At 49.5% G+C, this 26401-nt stretch overlaps 2 protein-coding genes across 3 annotated transcripts in view; one reads left to right on the top strand and one right to left on the bottom strand.

Annotated features, from left to right (window-relative positions):
* Window positions 1-347: 347 nt before the first annotated feature.
* On the top strand, window positions 348-13127 carry KCNS1 (potassium voltage-gated channel modifier subfamily S member 1). The gene is made up of 3 exons (XM_074842929.1): window positions 348-682; window positions 4124-5116; window positions 10538-13127. The coding sequence occupies exons 2-3, from the start codon at window positions 4151-4153 to the stop codon at window positions 10991-10993; spliced, it is 1422 nt and encodes a 473-aa protein (XP_074699030.1). The 5' UTR covers window positions 348-682; window positions 4124-4150; the 3' UTR covers window positions 10994-13127.
* Window positions 13128-17991: 4864 nt separating this feature from the next.
* Window positions 17992-26401, bottom strand: part of STK4 (serine/threonine kinase 4) — a 47868-nt gene continuing 39458 nt past the window's right edge. Inside the window, exons 11-12 of one of the 2 annotated variants that reach the window (XM_074843003.1) lie at window positions 25976-26042; window positions 21081-21167 (exon numbers count right to left, since the gene is read on the bottom strand). In XM_074843003.1, the coding sequence (XP_074699104.1) occupies window positions 26004-26042 (39 nt within the window). In that variant the 3' untranslated portion in view covers window positions 21081-21167; window positions 25976-26003. Of the gene's footprint in view, window positions 21168-25975; window positions 26043-26401 lie in introns of both variants that reach the window. The other variant, XM_074843002.1, reaches the window with a different exon arrangement.

The raw sequence follows: 26401 nt of genomic DNA, 5'->3' as shown, positions 1-26401 counted from the left end.
GGCGCGGGGCTGCCCGCTCGCAGTAGAAAGCCGAGCTACTGGTGATCACCACCACCACCCCGCCCCCCCCGCACCCCGAAGCGAGCAGGGAGTCCCCCCCGCGTAATCTGCATGCCCAGCCCTGGGCATTTTGGTGGCCTCTCAGTGTACAGCAGCAGCTTACGCGCTGCCTGCGGGGAGCAGCCAGCAGTGGGGATCCCCCTTCCATGCCCCCCCCCGCCTGCCTCGCAGACCCCCCCACCGCCGAAGGAAGCGCTTGGTTCTGAGCATCGTCAGGCCGGTGGGTACAGGGACGCTCAGCGATGGGCACGGGGCTCTGCTGGGGCACTTCTGGATGACCAGAAAGCAAACGTCTCCCCAGTCCTGCCCCAGCGCATGGGTGATGGGGACACCATCCTGCAGGAGCTGGGAGGTCAGCCAGCCCCACTCCCCCCCTCAGGTACCCCGTGGGGGACCCCCAGCCCCACCCCAGCCCCATGGGCAGCCTGCGCAGGACTTCTCCAGCGGTTTGCAGCCACCGGCCCTGCACCCCTGGGACGTGCAGGGTCACAAGCCCGGGGTGACAGGGCGTTTAGGACTGGGCTACAGGCAAAGCATGGAGGGTCTCCTCCTTCTCTACGCATTTCTAATGGCTCATTTGAGACAAGCCACACGACTCCCCGCTGGGAAGCCTCGCTGAGCTGTAAGTACAGGGCTTTTTATTTGGACTGTTAATCTAAATCCGTTGTACCTGGTTGGAAAAGCCCCTGTGTGCAATACTCCCTGCACTTGCTGCATCCTCGCTTGAATGTCTATTAGCATCTTCCTTCCCACTCCCTTGGGTCTCCTCTGCCAGTTAGAATAAATATACATAACTTCCATTTGAAAGCCTTTAAGAAAAAAATACGTTGTCAAGGGAAACTCTTCTAGCATATCTTACAGATATGCTTGATCTGTTTTTATATTTTTTACTGTCATAAATGCATATATCAGAGGGTTTTTTTCTCCACAAGATACATATTCATTTGAACGCCCAACACCCAGCTCACACTGGGCTTGTGTAATTCTGATGGTTGTCTCCTTAAAATAGCTTACAATATATTTCAAAATTTACCAGAAAGAGACTGGCTTTATCTGTTCTATTTTACCAATCAATTACGGAAATTTTGCTTTAACTAAAGGAAAATTTTGCAAATTCACATTATTGCAGACAGACACATTTGTATTCTCCATCCGTTGCGCTTTAAAATAAAAAAATCACCCAACCTTCCTAAAGTAAGCTTCTGTTTCCCAGCAGATACCCCTGCAAATGTGAGATGGGCGCAGGCTTTGATGATCCAACAGGGGAGATCACGCCAGGTCTTAGTTCAAACCCCAGTTTTGTTCTAAAGCTGAGCTTAGCTAGTCGTGAAACGAGTAGGCAAAAGAGTTATAAAACTATTAATTGCTGCTTTAGATTCCTAGATGAAAGCTGTACGTGGGCAGAAATAATTTGCTCTATTCAGAAGCCAACATCAGAAAGGAGCATCTCAGACAGTTCGCGACCCTTCTCCTCGCTCTGCTTCCTGCGCGGGAGGGAAGGAGGGAGGGAGGGATTTCCCTGGGGTACAAAGGCTTGCAGGGTCCTGACACCCACTTTTTTTGAAGCTGAGAAAGAGGTGGGAGCCATCTCCCTCCCGGGTCTCAGGGTTTGGCACATCTCACCCAGAGCCGCAGCCTCACAGTACAGCTGGGTGCTGGGGATGGTTCTGCTGGGCTGGAGCATCGCTTTAGGCTCGTCCTGCCACCCCAGCACAGCCCCCGGGAGCCACCCAGGCTGCCCTGTGCCCCAGCCCAGCCCAAAACGACCTTTCCATTGATTTTGGTGACATTTGCCCCGGTCTCCTGGTGCAGCTGCTGTATGGGGACATGTGGAGGGAGGCTGAGGATGGGTGTGGGGTAAACTGGATCCCACAGACACACCCCCATGGCCCCTGTGTGTGTGTTTGTAGCCTGAATGCACGAGCATCCTTCTGGAAGGAACCTGGATTAGTCATCCCCACCCCACAGATGGGCTGTGTGATGTCTTCCCTGGAAAAGCTAATCTGTCACAAATTCCAATTTATCCCTGAAAAGGAGTGTTTACGCCCCTTTTTCTCCCTTGCTTTTGTGTTAAGCATTAAAAAAGTTGATCCTTCTCTTTTTTCCCTCCCCTTTGAAAGGCAAGACAATGAGTCCATTAAGCTCTGAGGCTTATCACAAGCTGGTTGCCTCCTCCAGACATGGTGTAATGGGAAGCGCTGGCTTTGTGGTGCAAAGCCTGTGTCTTTAAGGAGCCCTGGCTGGGAGATGCAGTGGAGTTAGCAGATGCCTTTGCCAGGCTATTTCGCACAAATCTGGCATTTGCTGCACCCACAGCCCTGCTCAGCTTAAAGACATACCTCTGGGGTTTATTTCTAACCATTAGTCCAGTACCTGTTCCTCTCCAGCTCTGCCCTGACCTCCAGATTTAGATGTGAAGGTGTCCCCCAGGTCCCTTAACAGTCTGACAAACATTTTATGCTGTGTTTCTTAGGCACTGGAAAACTTGTAGAGCCCTTTCCCTGCTTTAGTGTTCACCCCATAAACCCCATGAGATGTCTGGTGAGCAAAGCTGGGCTGGGGTGCAGTGGGATCCGCAGGGGAACCGGGATTCCCCTGGGCAGGGGGGACCCACCTCGTGTCACTGACCTGGCCTTGGCCCTTTGTGGCTGCTGTTGGACCAGACTGTCCTGGTTGGTGGCACCTCGGTATCACGGCGGGGGCTGCTGCAGCCTTTTCCCTCGGCTCCTGCTGCCTGTCTGTGGCCTCTGTCCCTGCGTCACCTGAAAGTCTGAAAACTTCAGTGAGTGAAGGGGAGGGATTTTTCTAATAAACCTCTGGCTGATTAAAACCAGGGAGGGGAACCTTTGAGATGGGAGACAGGCCAGCAGCTGCAGAAGTCATGTCGGTACCAGTGGTGACTCTGAAGTGCGAGCTGAGCTCAGGAGCAAGTCGTGCCTAATAGCAGGATTTTTCCAAAGTAGCCAATGCATGGGGAAAAATGTAATTCCTCAACCAAGAGAGCAAATGCAGTGTTCCTCCTGAGGACACCCAGCGCTCCCGTGCCAGGAGCAGGGGGACTGCGTGGGTACAGGGCTGCTCCACACGTCCCCAGGCGTTTTGGTGAATAAGGTAGGTGAAGAAGTCTGATTTCAAGGTGATGCAGGAAGATCACAAACCTTTTTATTTGCTTTTTTATTCTAAGCATCTGGTCAAGACGGGCAAATGTATATGAAGGTGTGGGAATGCTTCTCTTTGTTAGATGCTTTAAGTGCTTATTAGAAAATGGAATTTCTGCTGCATGGAAAAGCCCAGCTCCCTGAAACATGATCGAAACCAAAACTTTGGTTTTTATTTCCCTACCAATATACAGATTTTTAATTCAGAGTCATCAATGAATCTGAATCATGTTTCTGTTATGTTTCAACATTATAAAAATAATCTTAATATTTTACATGACAGAACACACAAGAAGAAACAAAGCAGGCAGATGAATTGTTTTGACACTTCTTCCACTGAAATTCTCTCTAAAACCGACACCTTCTGTGAAAACACTTTGATTTTGGTAAACTGCCTTTGCTGCTGGGAAGATTGAACTTTTTGACCAGGTCTAATTAGCAACATAGGTAGTCAGGCTACAAAGCTCTTTGGCAGAATCACTGCGGTGGTGATTTGATGAGATCTATTTTTTCCACGGGGGACACTCTTTGGGGGATAAATCCTCACATAAGTGACTAATTACCTGTTTGAACAAGGAAAGCCACAGGGGCAGGTGCTGGAGGAGCAGTAAACTGCCTTCCTTAGGCCATTAGTGATCTGAAAAAGGAGAAACTTTAAGAGGTAAAAAAACCAAGGAAAAGTTTCATCTAGAAAAATCATCCTCTTTTTTTTTTTTCCTTCCCTACCACCAAAGAACAACTGCCTAAAGCTGTTTCTCTCCCCTCCCCTCTCCCTGGTCCTCACTTTTCAAAATGCAAACATCCCTCCTCACTCCTCAGGGTGCTTCTGCCCTCCCGTCACCCAGAAGCACCCAAATCAGGGGGAGCCCTGCATCCCCCCCAGCCCCACTGTGTCTCGCCCGCAGGTGGAACCAGCTCCCGCTCTGCTGATCATGGTCAACAAGACCTTAAATTACTGGGGTCCCAGTTTTGAGGAGGACGTTATCAACATCAACGTGGGGGGTCTGAGAAGGCGGCTCAGCTCCAGCGCCCTCTCCAAGTTCCCCGACACCCGCCTGGGACGCCTGCTCTCCTGCGACTCTGAGGAGTCCATCCTGCAGCTCTGTGATGACTACGACGTGAGCGCCAGGGAGTTCTACTTTGACCGAAACCCCGGCTTCTTCCTCTACGTGCTTCACTTCTACCAGACAGGGAAGCTGCACGTCATGGAGGAGCTGTGCGTCTTCTCCTTCTGCCAGGAGATCGAGTACTGGGGCATCAATGAGTTCTTCCTGGACTCCTGCTGCAGCTACCGCTACCACGAGCGCAAATTGGAGAGCCGGCACCACAACTGGGACGAGGAGAGTGAGGTCAGCAGCGTGGACACGTCCCCTGATGAGATCTCTGACATCAACCATGACCTGCTGCGCTACAGCACGCTGCGCTGCGGCAACATACGCAAACGCCTCTGGCTCACCATGGAGAACCCCGGCTACTCCATCCCCAGCAAACTCTTCAGCTTCGTGTCCATCAGCGTGGTGCTGGTTTCCATAGCCACCATGTGCATTCACAGCATGCCTGAGTACCAAGAGATGGATGAGAATGGCAACGTGCTTGATGAACCTGTCCTGCACAAGCTGGAGTATTTCTGCATCTCCTGGTTCACCTTTGAAGTGTCTTCCCGCCTCCTGCTCTCCCCCAACCCCAGGAAATTCTTCAAGCACCCGCTGAACCTGATTGACATTGTCTCGGTGTTGCCCTTCTACTTCACCCTCTTGGTGGACGTGACCATGGGCAGTGACTCAGAGCTGGGCAACCTGGGCAAGGTCGTGCAGGTGTTTCGACTCATGAGGATATTCCGGGTGCTGAAGCTGGCTCGGCACTCCACCGGACTGAGGTCGCTGGGGGCCACCTTGAAGGTAAACTGTCTCTCTCTCTCTCCTTATCTAGTCTTAGTCTCTGGGTAAGAAGGAAACCTCTGGTACAGCCGGGGAATGTGGCCGTTCCCATTCCCAGTGAGCTACCAGCTCTGGGTGGTGTCTGGCAAGCTTGCTTGGGGTGGTGGGCTGGGTTGTTGGGTTGTGTGTCTGCTAAAGTAACCAAGCGTGAGGAGCACTGCATGAGTCCTCTTTGACCACACACCCGGAGCAAACAGCAGTTCACCCCATTGCTCGCAGACTTCGCTTCATGCAGAACTGGTCCTTCCAGGGACGCAGTCGTCCCTTCCCCACCATGGTGTGCAAGCCCCGTTGCACGGTGTTGGAACGAACTCAGCCATGCATGGATGGATGGTGATGTCCCACCAGGAGTGGGTCAGTGCCTCACTGGGCTGCAAGTGCCCTGCTGAGCAGGGACTGGGCCAGCCAGCAGCTGCTGGGTGTGCCAGCACCAGTGCGTGTGACTCAGAGCTGCTCCTGTCCCCAGTCTGGGAGAAGAAGTCTCCTAAGGGCATGCTGCCAGCTGGCTGGAGGCCAGTGTCCAACCCTTGGTGTCTGGCCATCTAGGGAGCCATAGAGATCCTGGTCCAGCTGAGCTGACACTTGGATGCGCCAGTGTATGATGAAGTTGGGACTGGTACATGGTTAGCCATGGGTGGCACAGAGCAGCAATAGAAAAGCAAAGGGTTAGCTGCAGGGCCTGGCACAACCAGCCCAAGGCAGGGTGCATGCCCCCAGCAGAGCCTGGGCTACCAGCAGCTGCCCCTCAGCGTGCTGGAAAGGCTCAGGGGAAGCACGGCGTTCAGGGCTGGGGGAAGCTGGCCCCAGGACCACACGGTCCTCAGGAAGAAGAGCTGCATGAGGAGATGCTAAGACAGTGAAGGACCAGGGTCCAGGCATGTGGCACCCCTGCAGGTTTGGTGAGAGGAGGTCCTCATCCTCCATGGTGTGCCCCAAGGTTTCTCCAGACCCCCTCCGCAGCACCCCCAGCCTCCTTAGACAGACCAAGAGCAGCTGTGACAAGAGTCAAAGCATGGAGCTATCATGAAATCCTCACCAGCCTGGTGCTGCAGCCCAGACCTCCATCGCTGCAGCTCAGCTGCGCAGCACGGACCAGCCACGGTGCCCTTGTGTGGCTCTCTGCTCTCTCCCACTGTCCTTCCCTCCTCTGTCCCCCTCGTGCTGAGGGTCATGTGTCCGAATCTGGGGAGGGTGGAACTGTTTCCTGACCTCCTGCACTTACACAGAAAATCCAGCTCACTGCAGAGGCCAGTTAAACTCAGCTTTTAATTGTCTCTGATTCTCAGCAACCACATCAAGAGAAATCCTAAAGCCGATCCTCAAGCCTGCCAAGACACAGAGTGACATACTCTCTCGATGCCCCACCACATGCAGGGCTTGTGCTGGGCATGGGGAGGAGGCTACCAGGGCAAACATCTTCTCTTCTTGTGGGGCTGCCTCTGGTCGCCATGTTCAAACCAGAAGACTGTTTTTTCAAGCAAATATCCCTGTGCTTTTTTCCCCTTCAGACAAAGGGTGTGCCAAACAAATGCCAAGGAGAGCAATCTTCATAAAAAAGCTTGATATTCAACCAAAGGGACGCTCTCCTCGTACTCAGTGTCCGCAGGGGCCAGAGCCGCAGCCCCTGGTGCTGCTCCCACTGAAGGGCCATTGCAGGGATGAAGCGGGCACAGCTGCGGCTGGGGACACCCCGTTTCTCGTTGCTGCAGCCATGGCAGGGCCGGCACAGGACGTCCTGGCATCGGCAGGACTCGACTGCCAGGGTTGGACCCATTCCCATGGGTGAGCCATGGAGAAGAGCAACCCTCGAGTGTGGCTGGGGATGAGGATGAGCAGCAGGAAAGGTCTTCTGACAACTTCTGCTGTGAAGCAGGACCAGCCCAGTCCAGCACTAATCCTGCAAAGCCCACAGAGCATCAGAATAAGTGTGGGGGAAAAAATTCCTGGCATTCTGAAAGCCTGCTGAATACAGAGTGAAGGGAGGACTGTCTGAAATGAAGATGCCTGAAGTCCTACCTGCATCGTACTTCTGAACACTCACCTTGAAAGAGCAATTAGCAAGTGACAGACCCGTGTAACACCGCTTATGAAATTTAAATAAAATTGTACGCGTGGGAAGGGCTCCTTGAACCCTTTCTGTGCTCCATTTAAGCATGAACAACACGTTGCAGCAGAGAAGGGACTGACGGGCTCATCTGCGTGTTGTTAAGCAGCAGACGAGATCTGGGGAGCCGGCAGTGTCCCGGCTCTGGCCTCTGCCGAGCCGCTGATTCATTCACCCAGTGACGTGCTGAAAAATGCCGCTTCCCGGGGACTCCGGAGCCAGCTGTAAATGGGGATGAGCGAAGACACAAATCTGACGCAGCAGCTTGGCATCGTGATTTACTGGGCACATAAATTACAACGACTTGTTAATCATAATTCACTTCCTATTGCAAGAGCATAAAGCAGCAGCAGAGGAGTAAAGGCTGTTAACAGCCAGGAAGCGGGAGAGATGGCTCTGGCAAGCCGAGTAATTGTTCCCCTGCCACGAAAGACCTAGCAGAGGGCTTTCTGCCATTTGTGCATCATAAACTCTGAGCGGTCTTCAGATTGCTTGGGGCCTGATCCAGGGTCTATTTAATTTGAGGAGAGGCTTCCCACAGGTCTCTGCTCTTCCTCCCTGCCGTGCACGACATCCATTTCCATTATTGCAGCTTCCCGGGTGGGGGTTTGGTGCCTGTCTCCTACTGACAGTCAATAGGTGTTAGGGACTGAGTAATTTAGGCATCTGCAGGGATCTACAGGAGTTGCTGTCTGTCCCCTTAGGGGCCTAAATACACAAATAGGTTGGAAGAGCTGGAGCTGCACATCCCCAGATAGCAGATGCATCACCCTGCTGTTGCTACCACAGGCCATCTTCATGCTCAGTTCCCACACTGGTATCTCCAGCCAGGCTCAAACCAGGCTCTTCCATTTCATTTGTCTGCTGCTGTACTGGAGGAAAGATGTGCATTCGGTTGGGAAAGGAGCCCATGCATGGCCCACGGCTGTCCCAAGGGCAGGCAGACCTCCTGCCAGGCCAGGAGCCCAAAGAGGCTGCTGTTGGGGTGGCTGTTTTGCTGGAGCTTTTTATTACCCAGCATTGCCTCCCCCAAGGCTGGCTGCTTGCTAAGCCTGCATCCCACCCAAACCCTGGCTAAGCCTGCATCCCACCCAAACCCCAGCTGCAGCTGCGTGTCCCTGGATCAATGAGTGATCCACAAGTTTTGAGGATAAATGGCTGCAAATAGGTAGCAGCAAGTGCCTGAGGATCAGCTGGGAGATTCCTGGAGCCTCCTTTGTGCCGCAAGCCCTGACCCTGCTTGTAAATTAAAGCAGTAGGAGCTATTGAGCTGCCTGACTTCCCCCTCGCCTTCGCCCTCCAACACATCCCAGGGCCATAACTGATACTCTTTAAAAATGTATAAGGTTATTCGGCTCTGCTGCTCCCCAGCTGGGACGTACAGACCTGCTGTTAAGCTCCAGCCAGGAGCAAGTCTTTCATGGCCAAGTGATACATCCTTGAAACTCGGTGGCTCTGAGCTGTTTGTCCTTCTCAAGGTGCTCCCTCGGAGCTGCTCTAGGGCATTTGCAGCCACAGGCGATGGCGGAAGAAGAAGAGATTATTTCCCCTTAGTATTAATGGCATTAACTGAGAAGCTTTTGCCACCAGTCTAAACAAAGTCTTTTCACTCCCTGCCACGAATCCACCTCCTTTATGTCCCATGTTGACCATGGAAGCTCTTTTCCCATGTTTTCTGCTGTTTGCTTTGCTCAAATGTTTCATTTAGTCATTATGTGGTTCCAATAGAGCATTCTCTGCCTGTTAGGAGACTGGGAAAAAAAAAACCCACAATCAGAGCTCTGCTTTCCTTTCTTCAAAAGATGAAGAGCAAGCTGGCATATCAGTGGGCAGAAACATCCAAGAAATTCACTTGTGACAATCAAAAGGCGAGTGGACTAGCCATGCTGTGAGGATGGTGGTGGCTTGGGCACTGGTAGGTGGTTATCCCGGCCCTGCCAGAAAACAGGGGCTCTGGGTCCCCTCCTGGTCTGTGAGGCTTTATGAGCAGGCTGTGCTGGGGGTCCCCGTCCCCGCTGCCTGCAGGGCTCTTCGCTCACACCTTGCCAGCCAAGGGGCAGGGACAGGAGCTGGGTGCTGGATTTGGCCCAGTGCTGGCCCTTAGCTGTTTGCCTGGTCCCAGTTTGTCCTCCAGCAGTCTCCTTCCTGGCATCACTTGCTGCCTTGTCCCCCAAATACCCACTCCCTTTTTCCCCCCAGGCTTTTGGTACAGGTTTATACTTTGCTCAAAAATTAAGAATGTCCAAAGAAAGATTGCAACACAAATGTTTTAGTTTGAAACCAGACAAACGATGGCTTGTTCAGGGAGCATTACACATCTCTGCTGTCAGTCTGTCCCCCCAGGCCCTGCACACCTGCCTGGGAGGTTGGGTGTCCCATGGCCCTGTTCCCACCAGGGCTCCCAGATCCTTCAGTGTGGGGCTCATCGAGCACCCTGTGGGGATGGGTGCTAAGGACCAGCCCACACTGATGTTGGATGGATCCCCAGATGGACCTGATGACCAGGGCTGCTTGGATTCATGTCAGCTCTGAGGTTCATTTCAAGTGTCCCATAGAGGAGCTGCAAAACCTGAAGAGAAATGTAATTATCTCAGAAACAGTAGTTCCTGCAAAACTCCCGTCCATCTGTGTAACAAAGGGTTAAATGGATGCTGAGACTGTAGATGGTGTTGGGGTATAGGAGGGATCAGGTCCCTGGGGCTCTGGCTGTGGGATCCCCAGCAGCTGGGGAAGAGCTAGAGCTGAGCCTGCAGCAGAGGCGCACGTCCTTCCTGCGAGCACATCACCGGCGTCAAGGGAAGATACAAATTCCTTCCCTTAGAGGCTGCCTGTTAGATGGTTTCTGGGCACCTGCCAAGATAAAAGGAAAATGTGTCTAAATATTGTTAGCCAAGATCGGGTTGGAGCGAGTGCTGGAGGCAGGGGAGTAGCCTGTGCCTGGGAGCCCTGGCTGGGAAGCACAGGTCCGCTTTCCCCCCCGGCACGGCCTCCTCCTCGCAGGCTGGCGGAGGGCAGAGGGGCGGCTGCAGCTGCCAGGGCTGATTTCCTGGCTGCCCCACTCTCTCCCGGTATGGGTCACCCACGTACCCCCCAACCCTTCTCAGCCCGGCCCCACAGCGGGACACCCCACAGCAGAGATGGATAGAGGCACCAAAATCCCCGACAGAGGCGTGCAGGGAGTCTGTGTGCCGGGCTGTATTTGCGCTGCGGGGTCCCAGTGTCCTGGCCATGACGGGTGCGGTGGCACCCACTGACCATCGCTCTGCTTTGCCTTCCAGCACAGCTACCGGGAGGTGGGGATCCTGCTGCTCTACCTGGCTGTGGGGGTCTCTGTCTTCTCCGGTGTGGCCTACACTGCTGAGAAGGAGGAAGACGTTGGCTTTGACACCATCCCGGCATGCTGGTGGTGGGGCACGGTCAGCATGACCACCGTGGGCTACGGCGACGTGGTGCCCGTCACGGTGGCGGGTAAGCTGGCCGCCTCGGGCTGCATCCTGGGCGGCATCCTGGTCGTGGCGCTGCCCATCACCATCATCTTCAACAAGTTCTCCCACTTCTACCGCAAACAGAAGGCGCTGGAGGCGGCCGTGAGGAACAGCGGGAAGAAAGACCCCGAGGATGTGGAGAGCACCTCCAGTCACGACCAAGACTCAGAGGCTCTGAGCGAGACCTCCCTGGGCAGAGGCAGCCCCGACCGCCGCGGTCTGACCCCCGGCGCCCACCCTGCACCCTGACGCCCCCCGTCAGCCGCAGCACCGGGGCGCACGTGGGACCCGCTGGCTCACCGCGAGCACAGCACAGCTGTTGCACCAGGACACGGCGGAGGAGCCAGGCTCGCCCCGTCTCACACCGCGCCTGGCATCACCCCTGCCCTGCGAAGGACAGGAGGGGCTGGGGGAGATGCCCAGTGGGTGCCGGCTGCTTCCAGCCCCCGGGACACCACAGGCAGGTCTGCCTGGACGTGCCTCAGCCTTCACCCAGCGATGGCCCTGCTGTGGCTGCAAACGGAGGCGGTGGTGCTGGACATGCCCCTGCCAGAAAGGGAGTGTGAAAAAAAGAAATACAGATGACTCCTGATCAGGCACTGCCCCGGCTGTGTGAAGGGGGATTTTCCTCTACCCTGAGGTTTTGTGTTGTCCAGGGTGAGGTTAAATAGCCTGAGGGTGAGGCAGTCCCCAACCAGGCAGGCTGCCCTTGCAGGTCCTGTGACAGGTTGGTACCAGCTCCAGTCCCAACCTCGTCCTACCCCCAGCTGGAAACAGCCTCGAAAGGCTCAGCTGCCCCACCAGCCATGAGGGAAAGCGGGGTGGAAATGAGTCTGTATGGGAGGAGAGGTGGTGTCCAGCTCAGGGTGAGCCCCACTGTCCCAGCCCCTGCAGTGGGATTGACTGGTCCTCACCTTCCTTCCATTGCAGTGGGGATTTCACTGTTCTCCTGTGCTGCCACCAGTGGGACCCCACAGGGATCTGGGGCTGGGGCTGTGCCGGGAGCATGGCACAGCCAGGACCACTGTCCACGAAGTGGGAACACCAGTGGGGGATGACCAGGTGAAAGGGACACTGTCATCTGAGGCAGGAGCAGGAGGGGATCAAGCTGGGGGAACTCCCCCCCAAGCCCTTTGCTCCACGGGGCTCCCATGGGCCATTTGTTTTGGGGCAGAGAGGAGACAGAGTCCCTGCAAAGGGCTGTCAGGGAGCAGACATGGGGGGACGCTCCTGGGCACAGAGAAGCTGCCTCTGCCATTGCCGTATACTTGAGATTTCCACTGTGGGAAGAGCTGCCAGGGAGCCCAGCGGCTGTGGCAGCCCATGATGGGGTGAAGGAGATGACCGGAGCCAGCCGGGTTCGGCATGTGGCCTGCTCCCTCCCGCCACGACCCCAGCCTGGCTTCGTTCTGCTGCCTCGTCCCTTCCTGCCTTGGGCCCAGGCAGGGGCAGGAGCGGTGTGAGGAGGGGGTTCACACTGCCGCGGGCATCCCCTCTGTCCTGACAGGAGCTCCCGGGGTGCCAAGGCTTCCCTCTGCAGGGAGGGAGCACCCCCATGTCCGTGGGAGAGCCAGGGCAGGGGGGACCTTGTGCTGCTCCTCGTCACCACTGTCTCTGAGCACCTCACAGCTGGGCCCCCTTCCCACCCGGATCCCCCACCCAGCTGAGCACATTCGGGGCTGCTCCCAGCACAGCATTAATTCCCTACGGAGTTTTTCCTTGACCCTTGGTTCTCTGGAAATCGTGCAGCTCCTTTGTGCACAGAGGAATACACTCAGCAATGCCTGTTCCAAGCAGGAGAAATGTGCACCCTGCAATCACCTAATCAGCTCAAAAATATGTTGGCAGCTGCAGGATGGCCCCAGGCACCTGGATCCTGGTGTTTGTGGCCTGTTGTCCTGGCTGGCTTTCGGCACAGCTGCAGTTGCTGTGCTGGCTCTGCCTGTAGCGATCTGCTGATCATCAGGGAGAAAAGGCAAATCAATGCCAGTGGGGGTCCAGCCTTCCTGACCCCCACTGGGATTCGAGGAGGGGTCCCCAAGCAGCAGTGGTGTGGGATGGGAGGGTGCTCACGCTCCTGGCATCATTGAGTCTTCCACTATCGATGGTTTGTGGTCCGCTCTGCGCTCATTCTGAGAGCTGGGACTGGTGAGCTCCATCGTCTGCTCTGACCAGCTCCCGCTGCACTGTTACTTGAATAAGGGAAGGAGTTTCCCCTTCTGTCCATAAATATTCCAGTAGCAAAATGTATTAAAATGTGAAGACTGAATTACATGTAGTAATTAAAAAGCATTATGCAAATAATTAAAAGAGCATGTAAATTAATTTTCTATCTATGCATGGGATGCATACTGTATATTTTATTAAAGATCTCATTGACCCACTTTGGAGGCTGGTTTTCTGTTTCGGTGTGCCTGTGCATGGGCGGCGCTGGGGCCGGGTCCGCGGGTCAGTGCCAGCAGCCCCTGGGGAGCAGGAGCAGCCAGGTCCCCGTGAGCCAGGTCCAGCACCGCCTCGGAGCACAGTGGGGCTCCCACCCGACAGCCCCCACCTCATCCCTGCCCCGGATGGTGGGTGCCAACTAGTCCTTATGCCTGGACCACTGGTGTCATCGAGCTGGAGCATTTTGGATAACCCATCTCCCTGGAGGCCCAAGGAACGGGGTGTCCCCAGGGTGTGAGGGAATGGCTCGGAGCTGGCGGGCTCTGGGAAGAGCCGCACAGAGAGCCAGGCATGGCGGCTGGGAGGGAGGGAAGCGCAGAGCAGCTTTCAGATGGAGATGAGAGGATCAAAATTAACATTAGAAATGCAGGATGATTCCCAAAGCAAAGCGGTTGCCCAATCCAAGCATGTCTCATTCCTCCATCCCATTCATTACACACCCATGAAATCTGGGAAGCAGGCGGGGAGGTGCAGAAATCTGCAGAAGCACACACACTGTGATCAGCAACACCAAGGGACACGAGAGCTGAGCCGCCAGCGTGAGCAAACCCAGCGCTGGGAGCTGATTCCCCCTAATTGCCACTCTTAAGAAACTAATTTTAACCCCAGGCTTGTGGGTCACGTTTTGGACTAAAATAGAAAAGGGTCCATTTTAAAAGAAAATATAGTTCAAGTAGCAAGTGTTCGTTGCTTAACTTGGTTAAACAAGCCAGCAGAAGGCTGGAGGACCTGTGTGCACGTTCCCTGCTGGCTTCCCAGCTGCTTCACCTCGGCTGCGGCTGTTCGCAAGGGCAGGGGACCAGTGCCTGAGATGAGGAGAGGATAGAGCCCACTGCAGCTCCGGAGACCCAAGAGGAGCTACTGACAGCTGCCTTCATTCCCCGTTCATCCCTGCTGCTTTCATTAGCTCCAAGTATCAAAGCCAGGGGAGCTGAAGCCCACCCAGACAAATTCAGGCCAGCTTGTGCAGGCCAGCAGCTGCCTGAATACTGCAGCTGTGTTTAAATCCCATCTCCTGACATGGAGAACGTCCCCTCGGCTTTAGTGGCCCTAATCACATCCAGCCTCTGCTGCTTTCCTTGCTGCAAAGGCAAAGCTCAGACTGGCTGCCAGCATGCAGCCAGCAGGGACTGCGGTCATCAGCAGATGAGAGCTACCACTAACGGTATCACAGGCTGCCTCTGGCCAACACTGCTTGTAGACTGCCAGAAGTTCAGTAGCCCCTGGGGAGGTTTAGAATTGCCCCAAGGACAGCACCACACAGCACTAGGCTGCCTAAGGAAACACCTTTGCCCCTGCAGAGGGTTTTAAGCCCCCAGGCAGAGACTGAGCGCCCAGGGAGCAGCATCCCCCGCCAAGCTGAGCAAGCCTAGCGCCAATTTTCTCTCCAGAGAGGACATATCCCACCAGTGTGTCTGGCTACTTCAAGGGGGTGACTGCTCTTTCAGAGCTGGCTCTCCTGTCTCAGGGGATGGAGCTTGTGCTCTGATGTTGCTTGGGCTCTAGTCTCCTTTATCTTGAAGGCAGCATAAAGGCCAGGCTAGCTCCTGATGCTCTGCAATGAGGGGTTTGTCTGCGGGCTGTTTGTCTGCAGGGGGCTGGCTGGGGAGGGGAAGACTTACTGCTGCTCTCCCTGCGGCAAGTGCATTCCTCTGCTAGATGTGATAGGAGAGGAGGGTTAAAAATAGAGTTTAATCTTTATTCCTTTGAGAGTTTTTCTATTTAAAAAAATAAAAATCTACATGCTACTAATTTTTCTAAGGCAAAAGCTCCCCTGACTTGGGGGTTAAAAGCAAGGCAGGACCTCCCGTGAGCCCCTCTGCTGCGCTGCAAACTGCAGCTGCCCTCAGAGGGGGGCTGGTGTGCGAGAGCTCCAGGCTCGGGTTTGGGAAAGCCACGAAAGATGTTTTCTTTTTTTAGCCTCCTGCTCTCTGTGAAGACATTAGGATTTGTATGGCTATGAGTAACTGCACTAGGAAAATCCTCCCACTGCTGTGCAGGCAGATCTAGCAGAGCTCGAGTCTGCAGAGCGGGGAAGAACCAGGTGCAGGAAGGTGCCCAGCACCCGAGGAGTGGGTGATCACGGCCCACGTTCGCGTTAGCAAGACACTTCTGTGCAGTGACGGGTTGCCAGGTCTGGTCTGTCTTACTATTTCTAAGGCAAGTAGGGAATTCATGTTCTTTTGCTAATCCCCAATCAGTTTTCCTGAGAGTGACTGCGTTTTCATTTGGTACAGTGGGTAAATCAATTAAATACTTTATCAGGTTATTTCTACAAAAGCTGCTCTCCACACTCAGAAAATGACTGATGAAAGAGTGACTCTTTTGCCTCCAGGGAATGGTGATTAAGGAGTGACCTTATTAAGCCATTTCATGCAGCTGAGAATTAGATAACTCTGCTTAAAGAGACAAAGTAAACTTCATTACTTTTGTATAAAACTTCTTTTCCTCTGTGAACTTTCAGACCTGTGACTACTCTAAGCGTGGTCCATGCACCCACCTGGTTATGGGAAAACTGGGAGATTTTAAAGGGCTTCATTTGTAGGAAGGAAAGGCTCCTCACTGGCAGCATTTCTGGGATCTCTCCTGCTTGTAGGCTCCTACAGTCCTGCTGAGCTCAGCGAAGTTCAGGGAGTCAAAAATCAGAGCTGACTGCTGGAATACATACGTGTTAAATCAGCATTACTTGTAATTCCTCTATTTGGTGCAACTACCTATGGAAACCAGTAAAGACAAACAGTGCTGTAAATCAATTTGTTTTCACAAAATTATGATAAAACACTTTTTCCTGGTAGTAAGAAAGGCCCAAGGTCTGATATACTCATGGGTTCACTTTAGCCTTTATCCAGACCATAGCTATTGGCTTAGTTGTAGGAAACACAAGGCTTTCATTCTGTTTGAGATGCTAAATGAATAGCCTTAAAGGTGCAGAATTAAGTTAAACAAACATGCCTAGACAGAATTTCAGGAAACAAAAACCACAGGTCAGGCATGCAAGGAAGCACAGCACCAGTGATGCACGTCCACAGCCAGACCTTGAATGTGCAAGAGCAGCTGAGGGGGGAAAACTGCCCTGAGCCTCTGTTTAAAGATCATCCCCTCTACAGTCAACAAGTGACGGTCCAGAGCTCGTGAGCCTCTTGGGGCTGAGGAAAGGCTCCCCTACAGCTCAGCCATCATTGATTGTGCAGAGGCAGGTCTGCAAGAGGCTGGTCTGCTGCCGTGACCACTCTGGATGGGATTCAGAGACTCTGGGCTCCCTCCGCTTCCGGCGCTGTATTGGTGTTAATAGTGACAACCAAGAGGGGAGCAGAACAGACTGTGCTTCGTAGATGGAATTGAATTGTTTTAAAATTTTTAAACAAGTTGGCTGTCTTCCTGGACTCTTAAATTAAAGGGCAATTAAGTCACTTTCAGTCTGGAAAGATCTGATGGGTGTTTCCTGCTTTGACGTTCTAAAATTTTGCCAGAGTGATTAATGCAATGAAAAATTGTCAACTCTCAAGTCAGGGCTGTCAGCCAACACCCAAAGCATTTATCTAAAGCACATGCTCAGGCTCTTTTGGCCTGTGCACAGGAGAAAATGGGACAAGATGAGGGTGTAGGCAAGAGTAGCTGGGCATAAAGGACACTGCCACAGCAACACCTGTACCTTAGTACTGATAATTATTATGGGAGGAGGAGAAAAACTGCTGGTGCTACAGGCTTTGTGGAAAGTTGACTTCCCCCCATGAGGCAGAAAAACCTGGCTAAACATCAGCCCCAGCTCACAGCTACTTGTCAGTGTTGGCTTTGTTAGTTATATGCAATTAATATTTGTGCAGCAGGTGCGGTGCTCCCAGCACGACGGGAGTGCCAGTGAACACTCCCCCAGTACGGCTGCAGCGCTGCTGCCGCGCTGGGAGTGCAACCCTCCCTTCGTGCTGGGGCTCCACAACACCCTGGTAACGTTGCGCCGAGAATAGGCAAGAGCTCCAGGCTTTCCCAGTTACTAGAAATGCCCGCAGTCTCCCTCCCTTTGATTTCCACACTCCTTCCTAACATTTAAAAGCTCAGATCTATTTTGTTTCTTCCGGGATTGCTAACCAAAGCTGACTCCTGAATGAATTCTGTCTCTGCTTCGGTTAGTCATCCCTCCAGGACAGATTTAGTAACTGCTCAGGGAAACCACGTAGAAGCCAACAGTTCACCGTTGGAAGGCAGCACCCACTCACTGTCAACTTCATGTTTTTCCGAGCCAGAAAGCTGAAAGTGCAGCAAGTCAGCCAGAATTAGGCAAGTGAGACTCTAGCCTCACCTGTTGTGTAGGAAGGTGGATAAATTGATACGTACCTAGTCCCAAACCTGACTGCAGGCTCCGGAAAGTTGCTGCAGTGTGAAATAACGGAGCAGAGATGGCAAGTATGTACGGCAGAGCTCACCCTCCCCATCTGCCGGAGCACCCCTGGGACAACCACACCTCCTGCGATCGCAGCTCCAGGCTGGCAACGCTCCTCACTGCGGGGAAACCGCCCGAATCTCTACCACCCTCTGCCCGAACTGCCACGGAGCTGGCACCACGTGGACCTGCCCCTGAACTGAAGCAAATCTCTCCTTGAGGTGCAGAATTAGTAATGTTTTAAGGCTAAGGAATTGCCTGTTCAAAAGTGTCAGACACATTTACTGCTTGTGTTTATTAAAGCTTGTATGCCCCTCCAGAATTTTGCATAACATTGGTTGACCAGAGGCACATCATGTTAAAACTTGTCCTGATAAGCAATAATACACCAGAGTATTTTAATGCATAAATGAGTCACGACACATGCTTTCAGGTGAGGACAGTTTATTTGCCCCTTTGAACAAATAAGGCAAGATATTTGAGAAAGATCAACAAAATCTCCTGTATCAAACTCAGAGGAATGCAATAAAAGTTACCGTTTCATACATATACAAACTAATGACCCAACACTATTATATACAAACAGCCAGATCTTAGAAAATAGCATTTCAAGTCAGCACTTTATGCCAGTGTTGCTAATTTCTTTGTTACAAAAAAAGTTAAAGCTACAAACTTCACATTTTTAAGTCTCACATGACTGACATCATCAGTATCTCTGGGTTTTAGAAGCAAAGATAATGGTTTGTCCAGAACACTTTCAGCAATGCAGATGGACCTAAGGACCACAGAAATGCAGCTTCACAACTAAGCAAGCTTTTTGCTTAAGAACTTTGTCAGAACAGCTTTCCCTTACAGTACAAGCCTTGGTCTTAGCCTGGAGGACTCTGAGAAGTGAGGAGGTACTATGCTCCCAGACACTCTACAAAGGGACCAAAAAGGGAATTATTCTCTCTAACAGATTTAAAAATCAGTGAAGGAGAAAATAATTCCACTCCAAGTGCAAGAAACATTATCGAGTCTCAGCCACTGCAGGCATTTAAGAAAGGTTCAAAGACAGTTAAGCCATTGGACCAGCTTTACTTATTTTGGTTCATTTGCTGTATTTTAAGACAATCACATCAGCAAAGCAGAGTATTTCAAGAGTGCTTACATTCAGTTACAGCAGTCACAGGTTGCATATTCCGTAAATAGACACCACCCTGTGGTGTTTCACCTAAACCATGGGTTTTCTAATGCCCTCTGATCAGTAGAAAGTTACCTACACAGTGCAGAGGTAAAAATACTCCCAGTAGAATCTGCTTGATCCACGCCACGTGCCAGCAGTGCACAATTTACCATGTCACATATCCATGTCTACCACACCAGAAGCGTTGGGCCAGATCCATCCACGTGACTAATACAAGATCCAACACTTGACCAGATGCAAAGGACGCTCATGAATATTGCTCATAATAAACACGTTTAGGGCAAAACGTATTGCACAGATTTCAGACGAGCACTGTATGAGCCCTGACATTCACACAGGACTTCACTAGACCTTGTTAGAGAGTCCAGACTAAAGGATTTTGGTCTGTTAACAACAATGAAGCTTTTAATTACCTGGCTTTCTCAATTCAAAACTTTCCCAATACTTGAGCCTATCAAATAGCTGTTATCCCAGGATGTACTCTTACTTCGGTGTCCTGGATACACTGCCTACTGCCTTCCTTTCCCCTCAGGGGCAGCTGGTTTGCTGTGGTCGCACTGCGTATCAAACTGAGACAAACCAATGCAACCAGACCAGCAGAGGGGCTAAAAATGGCTTGGTTCCTTTCACAGCAATGGAGTATACTTGTTAACAGTAGCCAAGAGTCTGCTCCAAGGAGAAGAGAGAAAAAAAAAAAAAAAAAAGGGCCTACGAGGCGTGAAATGAACACTTCACCTCTCTAGCAGCATTTGATTCAGGAGACACTGCTATTTAGTTTAATTATCAAGCTGATGTACCAAGGCCGATTTCAGAAGAATGGCATGGAAACTGTTCCCTCTATTAGAGCAAAATAAAAATAAATCTGTCCAAATATTTCATCATATGCTAGATACACCTAAAACTACATACCTCTTCTGTTACAGCCCATGGGGCAGAGGCATCACTTGGTCTCTGCCTTGCAACTAGGCTCTTTGCTTCTGTTTTACTCTCCACTCTACTGGTGTGAGTTAATTGCACCATCCTCACAGCGATTGTACATGCTGGGGCATTTTCGTTGATTGAGTTATACCGGGCAGGAATTGCAGGGAAATTTAAAGAAAGCACACAAGAGACTGAATCTCTTCCAGTAGGACATCAGTAATTGTCTTCTCATCCAGATCAACGCCACCTTTGCTCCACCACCATAAACGCACATCGTTGTTAATTCAACAAAGTCTTTACCTTCATTTCAACTTTTCTGATGTGCTAAACCTTGCAGAAATGTGAAGGATTGTTTTTATTCAAGCATCTAAAGATGTAAATCTGAAATGAAACCTATAAAATATTTCATAAACTGTGGAGATTTTTAACTCCTCTCAGACACAGCAGAAGTACCTAATTCCTGAGAGAGGTTCACACAACTTCCACCCAGTCAAATACTGTTTCCTTTTCCCAGCACTCCATCATCAGCAGGGTCTCCCTGAAGGCCATTTCCAAATAAACAGATAAAGGGGAATCAGATCATCGATTGGCTTTTGGTTTTAAGTCAGTGTGGAATTTAAATTACAGAATGTAATTTCTGATGGAGGCACAACATGCTTTACCTACTTGTATTAATTCATAAAGTACACAAAAAGAGGACAAAACTGAGGTCTTGGAGAAACCACACTTGCTTAAAGCACACAGTGTAAGGCATGGGGCTTATTACAGGCTTTTTAAAAAATGAGATTTAAGTTTCTTTCAAAAGGCTGGAACAAGTTTGTACATGTTCTCACCCGCTCTCTTCAGTGACCTAAAACTTATCAGTACCTTAACAGTAGAAAGATACAGTTAAACAGCTTGAAATTGAGTCTGTGCATTCACAAAGAAAAAGAAAAACAAAAACAAAAACCAAAACCAAAAAGGATGAAGCCATTAAATACCACAATCCATATTAACTTAAAACAAAATGGACTACTGAAAGTTCAGTTGAAAAGAGAATGAGCCAACTTTCATTAGCCTATTTCTATCTGTTCCTCTGTTTTAAAAACAACCCCCCTAAAAACAGTAACAAAACTCCTTCGGAATAATGTTTTAAATATATGTCTAACATTAAAACATACCATCAGGACTTTCCACTTAACGGCATTCCTGAGTTCACAAAGGTGCTATGGAAAAATAAATGAGCAGAAGTATTGCCCTCTATTTTGCTAGCGTATTTCAATAGAAATCAATCTGTTCAGTAGTCATAAAAGCAAGGAGCTGATTGTTTGAGGATGGAAGAACATTCTACCAGTGGCTCAGAAGTTCTGCTGCCGCCGCTTCTTGGCTTCAATGGCATCAAGGATCGGCTGCCGCTTTGACTGGTACTTCTGGTGGATTTCTTCAATCTCCTGCTCCATCATGGGGTCCAGGGCTGAGAGCCTCCTCTGCAGTTCATCGACACTCCAAGTCTTTAGCTAGCAGGGAGACAAAAGAAGAACAGACATCGGCATCAGTACAGCCACCATCCAGACACCTACAGGGATTCTGCTGCCCACCTGATGGTCACAGTGCATCTTCCAGTAGGAGAAGGTGGAAGAGTTCTGCTCCAGACTGCTGCCCTCAACGAGACTGGCACGAGCCTCGGGATACTGGGCTGCTTTTGCTCATTTTACAGATACATTACATGCTCTGTTTAGTGACAGTCTAAGTGTATAAAACAACCAGTGAAATATTTCCCCCATTGAGTTGCTTTTCTAATGCTTCGTTTTGCAAGCTTAGAACAGAAATACTGTATTGAGATGGAACAGAAGTGAAGTTCTCGCCCCCTCCCCTTTCCTTGCAACTAAACTTCCTTCTGCTAAGTGACAAAAGGAGACAGAAGGGAACAGGAAGAACAAAATCATTGACAAAAGTTGCATTTGGAAAAAAAAGCATTTATGTACAATAAGGCTGAACCTCAATCATGATGAGGAATTCAGACTCTAAGCTAGAAATCCCAGAACACACACAACAGGTTACTTTGGGTCAGCCTCACACTGATATAATATGGAAGTACAATTTGTATTTTACTGTACACGTGAAGATGTCAGGCTAGTCTGGACAAGCTTCCCTTCACTGAATTCCCTATCTGCCTGCTCTTTGTTTAATTGGCTCTCTTGTGGGTGCCAATTTGCTGAGAACTGGTGCAGAAAAGTTTTATCTGTGATTAGAGATGCTAAGTGTGTCCTGGGACAGTCTAGATTGTCCATAGCTACACCCTTTACATAATATTATAGTACTATAACCTGTGGAATAGACAGGATTTTAGGATAATGTTAAAAAATATGGACACCGAAAGTGCTTCAGATGTTCACCTAAGCACCAGCCCTGTTCTCATCCAAGACCAAGTGACCCCCAGAAATATACAGGAGATGCTGTTTTACAGCCACCACAGAAGGATGGAGGATGGGAATGACTATTTGCACCACCTGCTTTCAGTGACCATCTGCTGTAGATATTAAGAATATGCAAAATAATGTGTGGGTTTTTGTGAACAAAGAAGTGTCAGTTTTTAGACCTTCCACACGTCATAATTGAGTGACTTACCTTTATTTCAGTTAAATGCAAGTGATGCTGCTGTCCTGGTTTAGCTGTTAATTCGTCAGCTATTGTGGTTATTCCTCAAGCCATTTCTGAACCAAAACACACAGTGAAATACTTGCTGTCTATTATAGGGCAACAACTGAATTACTGGCCGTTTAATGGCAGTTTTGCATCAGTCCCTAAAAGGTATGTAAATATTCAAATACAGAAATCCTGATCCTTCTTCCTGAGGTGGAAGAGATACCAGTCCCTAAGCCACAAAGACATCTGCTAACTGATTTCTCTCACAAGATCTTTTGAAATTCTTTAGCATATGCTGCTAAGTAAGATATTTCCTAGTTGCAGTTACAGGATCACAAATCCACTTTAATAATCTAGGCACATATGAAGCAAAACCTTTCTTGCAAGGGTATACAGTCTTTCGGCCTCTCCAATCAGGCAACTGTTCATTAGAAAGATAAAGCACTTCCTCTGCAAAGATATACATTATTTATATACATTAATGCAACTTTACCAGACAGCAGTTTAAAGTTGATGCATGGCACCAGTTGCCTTTTCACAGTAATTTATTATGGAGCAGGTAATTATTCAACATATCCCTTCCTCACAGTCTGGGGAACTGAACAGTCAAATAGAAATGCAAAAAAGAAGAAAACATTAATTCAAGTACTGAACACATGTACTAAGCAGCTATATCACAGCAAATGGCTGTCAGCTCTCCTAGAGTACCCTGGGCTAGACTACTAAAAGAGAATTTTGGAACAGATCTAAAATGCCTTGCTCACAGCTTAAGCCAACTATTAGATGTCAGAAATCGCCCCAGGACTGCAGTCTTCCATGGAGGCCCTTTGAGCCTTGTCCACCATCCTCCCAAAGTTCTGGGTGCTGCTTACGGCCAGAAACAAATTGCCAGAGTTGATGGCCCAGAGGGCAGAGCAGATTTACAGCAATGATTTCTCCAGACCCCGAGAACATAGCAGTAAGAAGAAAAAAACCTCCCTATTAATGTTCTTGAACATGATCTGGCATCACTGGACATCCTCTGTGGATACGAACACACAAAGTCTTTCTTCTAACTGTAAGCAACTGCTTGCCAAGGGATGAAATGGCTTTGACAATTCCTGGGGCTGTGTATTTGTCAGGAGAGATGGCCAAGGCACTCAGAGTACAGCTAAGTCTGGAGTGGGCAAAAGCCTACAGATGTGTATTAATATGAACAAATCAGGAGGTGGGTTACCTGTGCAGATGTGTGATGCAGAACAAAGTAGCTACTTACAGAGACTGATCAGGGGTTAAACAGAACAGGGATGGAGAAGGAAGTGAGGCAAATCAATGCAGTGCAAAAATCTAAGAGCATAGACACACATCCTGCAAGCAATGCTGCGTGTTGATGAGGATGAACTAATTACAGAGATTTCATACGGAATAATGTCAGCGTGGCTGTGAATACCATGCTACTCCCAAAAGAGGGAGAGAAGTCAAAGGGCAACACTAGTAAAAGGTCCAGAATGTGACTGTTCACCACGGCTGAGCTGACGAGAGACTGACATGCATCCAATTACTAATGAGAGCTAAGAGCCCATGCAGATGCAGAGGACACCTAACCTTCTGCTCCCACTGGGCTTCAGACCCGTGACAACATGAGCCCTGGGACCTGGGCTGGGCTATTACTCAGCTTGCCCTTCCACTTGCACATGCATCTTTAAAAGACAAAAAAAACCCCAAACAACCTGCTTAAAACATGATGGCCTCCATTTAACTTTGCTGCATGGCATTTCACTGTAAGCCAATGACACAGACAGACTTCCTCCCAGAAATGAAGTTTTTAAACTCTAGCATATCTGTCTCTGCCGTGATAGACTCCTGGGATACTGACATTATTCTCTTAGAGAAATGCCAGAAGCAAAATAAGAAAAGAAGGACAAGGACAGAGCATCTCATGACAGACGGTTACTCAGGGTAAAGTCTCAGCGCTGAACAGCTGCAATTAGAGCTGTTTCAGCCATGGGCTCAGTCCCATTCCTCTCCTCACTTCTCAGCAATTCTGCCGTTGTAAGAAGTCTAAGTGTCTTTGTAAAAGCTATCTATTTTTGTCTACACTGATCAAATAGCTAAGACAAACTTTTAAAGGCAGCCATCTCATTTCAAATGTAAAGACTGATATAAAATACTTGTTCTAAGGTTGGTCTAACACATCTGCCAACAGGGAGAGGTGAAAGCACAGTGAAACTGTTCAAGCAAGCTGATATGTGCAGAAAGATAATTTTTAACCATTTGATTAACAGCTGTATTTTTACTCAAGGTTTTGAGAACGATCTTAACTCTATAAGAATGCCCAGTTGAAGACAAACTTCAGAGGTGCAGGTGTTCACCTGAAAGCCTCTTGCCCACAGCCATGCATGCTGCTCATTGTTCTTCGGGCTGCAGACACCACTGACAGCAACATCTTGTTTTAATATGCTGATGATTTCTACTATATAATTCAGAAGGACACATATAATTACATCCTTCAGAAGGACATAACATACGGCCTTTCCATGCATATGCAGTAATGATGGACAAATGAGGAACAGATCATTTGATATACAATTTCTTCCTCAAGGAGAAGATTTGTAAGCTATTCATGACATCCCTTCGCCAGAATTTCAGACAGACTTGTGGATAACTACTCTGTTGAACAATGTTCACCTCAGCAAACTGCTTCTCAGTTGCCATCCTTTTAAATCAGGATTTTAAAAATAGGGGGAAAAAAATACCACTTGCATTTGTTACCGTCAGGTAAAGTGTCACTGCAACATGATATTCTGCTGAATGTAAATGAATCTAAGCAGCAAAAGGAGAATAAATAAAGGCTCTCTGCAGACATGTTAGACATAGCCACAGGTTCAATATTCAAGGGCACCATGGTCTGAAATTTATACCTATGCAGTTCTGTCTTGAACAAGAGGCAGTCTAAAAACCTGCCACAGTATTTTTTACACAGACCATGCCAGATTTATGTTTCACACAAGATCTACTGTAAAACACAAAGCCTCGAGAATTAGCTCAGCCCCTTCCCCATCCCTAGGAAAATGAAACAAAAAACCTAAACAGTGAAAACTGTTTAAATTAGAAGCCAATGCAAATGATTAATCACAGTTCTCTTGGTATGCATGGTCATTACACTGAAGAGCACCCGTGCCTGGTTTTCCTACAGCAGGGTCTGTAGCTTGACCCGTTTGGGACCTAACATAGTCCTCTGGTCCCTCAACGGCCCTTCAGCAGCACAAGGTCACTGCTGACTCGGACCAGTCTGCACTACCAACATAAATATGATGTCCAGTAATCCCCAAGTCACCTCAGCTATTCATATTTGCTCCTCTACCAAAACCACTGCCAGCAAAATCCTCTTGTTGCATAAATTATAAGCATCAAATAGAAACAAGCTGTTTCCCAGAAGCTTTCACACATTTCTCCCCCAACAAAGACTTTCGGCAGAGCACTAACTCACTGGCTGCACAGGAATCAAAAAAAATAAAAATCTTGGGGCAAGTGAAAAACAAGTTCCTCCTGCAACTTTCTTTTTACTTGCTGACACTGAATCTGATCCCTAGATTTAGTACAAACCCTTTTCTTTGCATCTTTGCAACGTTTCATGCCTATCTGGGCTTTGTTTTTAAATACTGTCTTGTAAGTCCTGAAGCTTGTGCCAGACACGTACCCTCCATCTCCAGGAAGGGGATGCAGTTCTACCACCATCTTTCAAATGCGCAGATGGACACTGACTTCTGGAATAAAATAGGAATATATATGACATTGGTGAGATGGGGTTATCTTCCTCATGGTGAAATTATTTGAATATTTTGCAGAAGGATGATATTTTCAAGTGTTGATACTACAGCAAATCCTACCAATAAAATTAGGGGGATGTTCTCTGCTTCCTAAGCCCTCTAGTCATACCCCTCTACCATAATTTCTGCAAGTTTGAACACTTGTCTTCCACATGCTCAGAGAGAGTATTTCTGCCTTTCACCCAAATATTCCAGGTGGCATTTACTGCTCAACACAACTTGATGTCAAACTTTTAAGTTTTAAATAGCCTTTAGAAAAACTGGCTTTAGCAATTATCACTTCATAAGGGGCAGTG

Source organism: Strix aluco, chromosome 17, assembly GCF_031877795.1.
Source record: "Strix aluco isolate bStrAlu1 chromosome 17, bStrAlu1.hap1, whole genome shotgun sequence".
Classification (NCBI taxonomy): Eukaryota; Metazoa; Chordata; class Aves; order Strigiformes; family Strigidae; genus Strix; species Strix aluco.
This window is presented reverse-complemented; position numbering and strand designations above follow the sequence as displayed.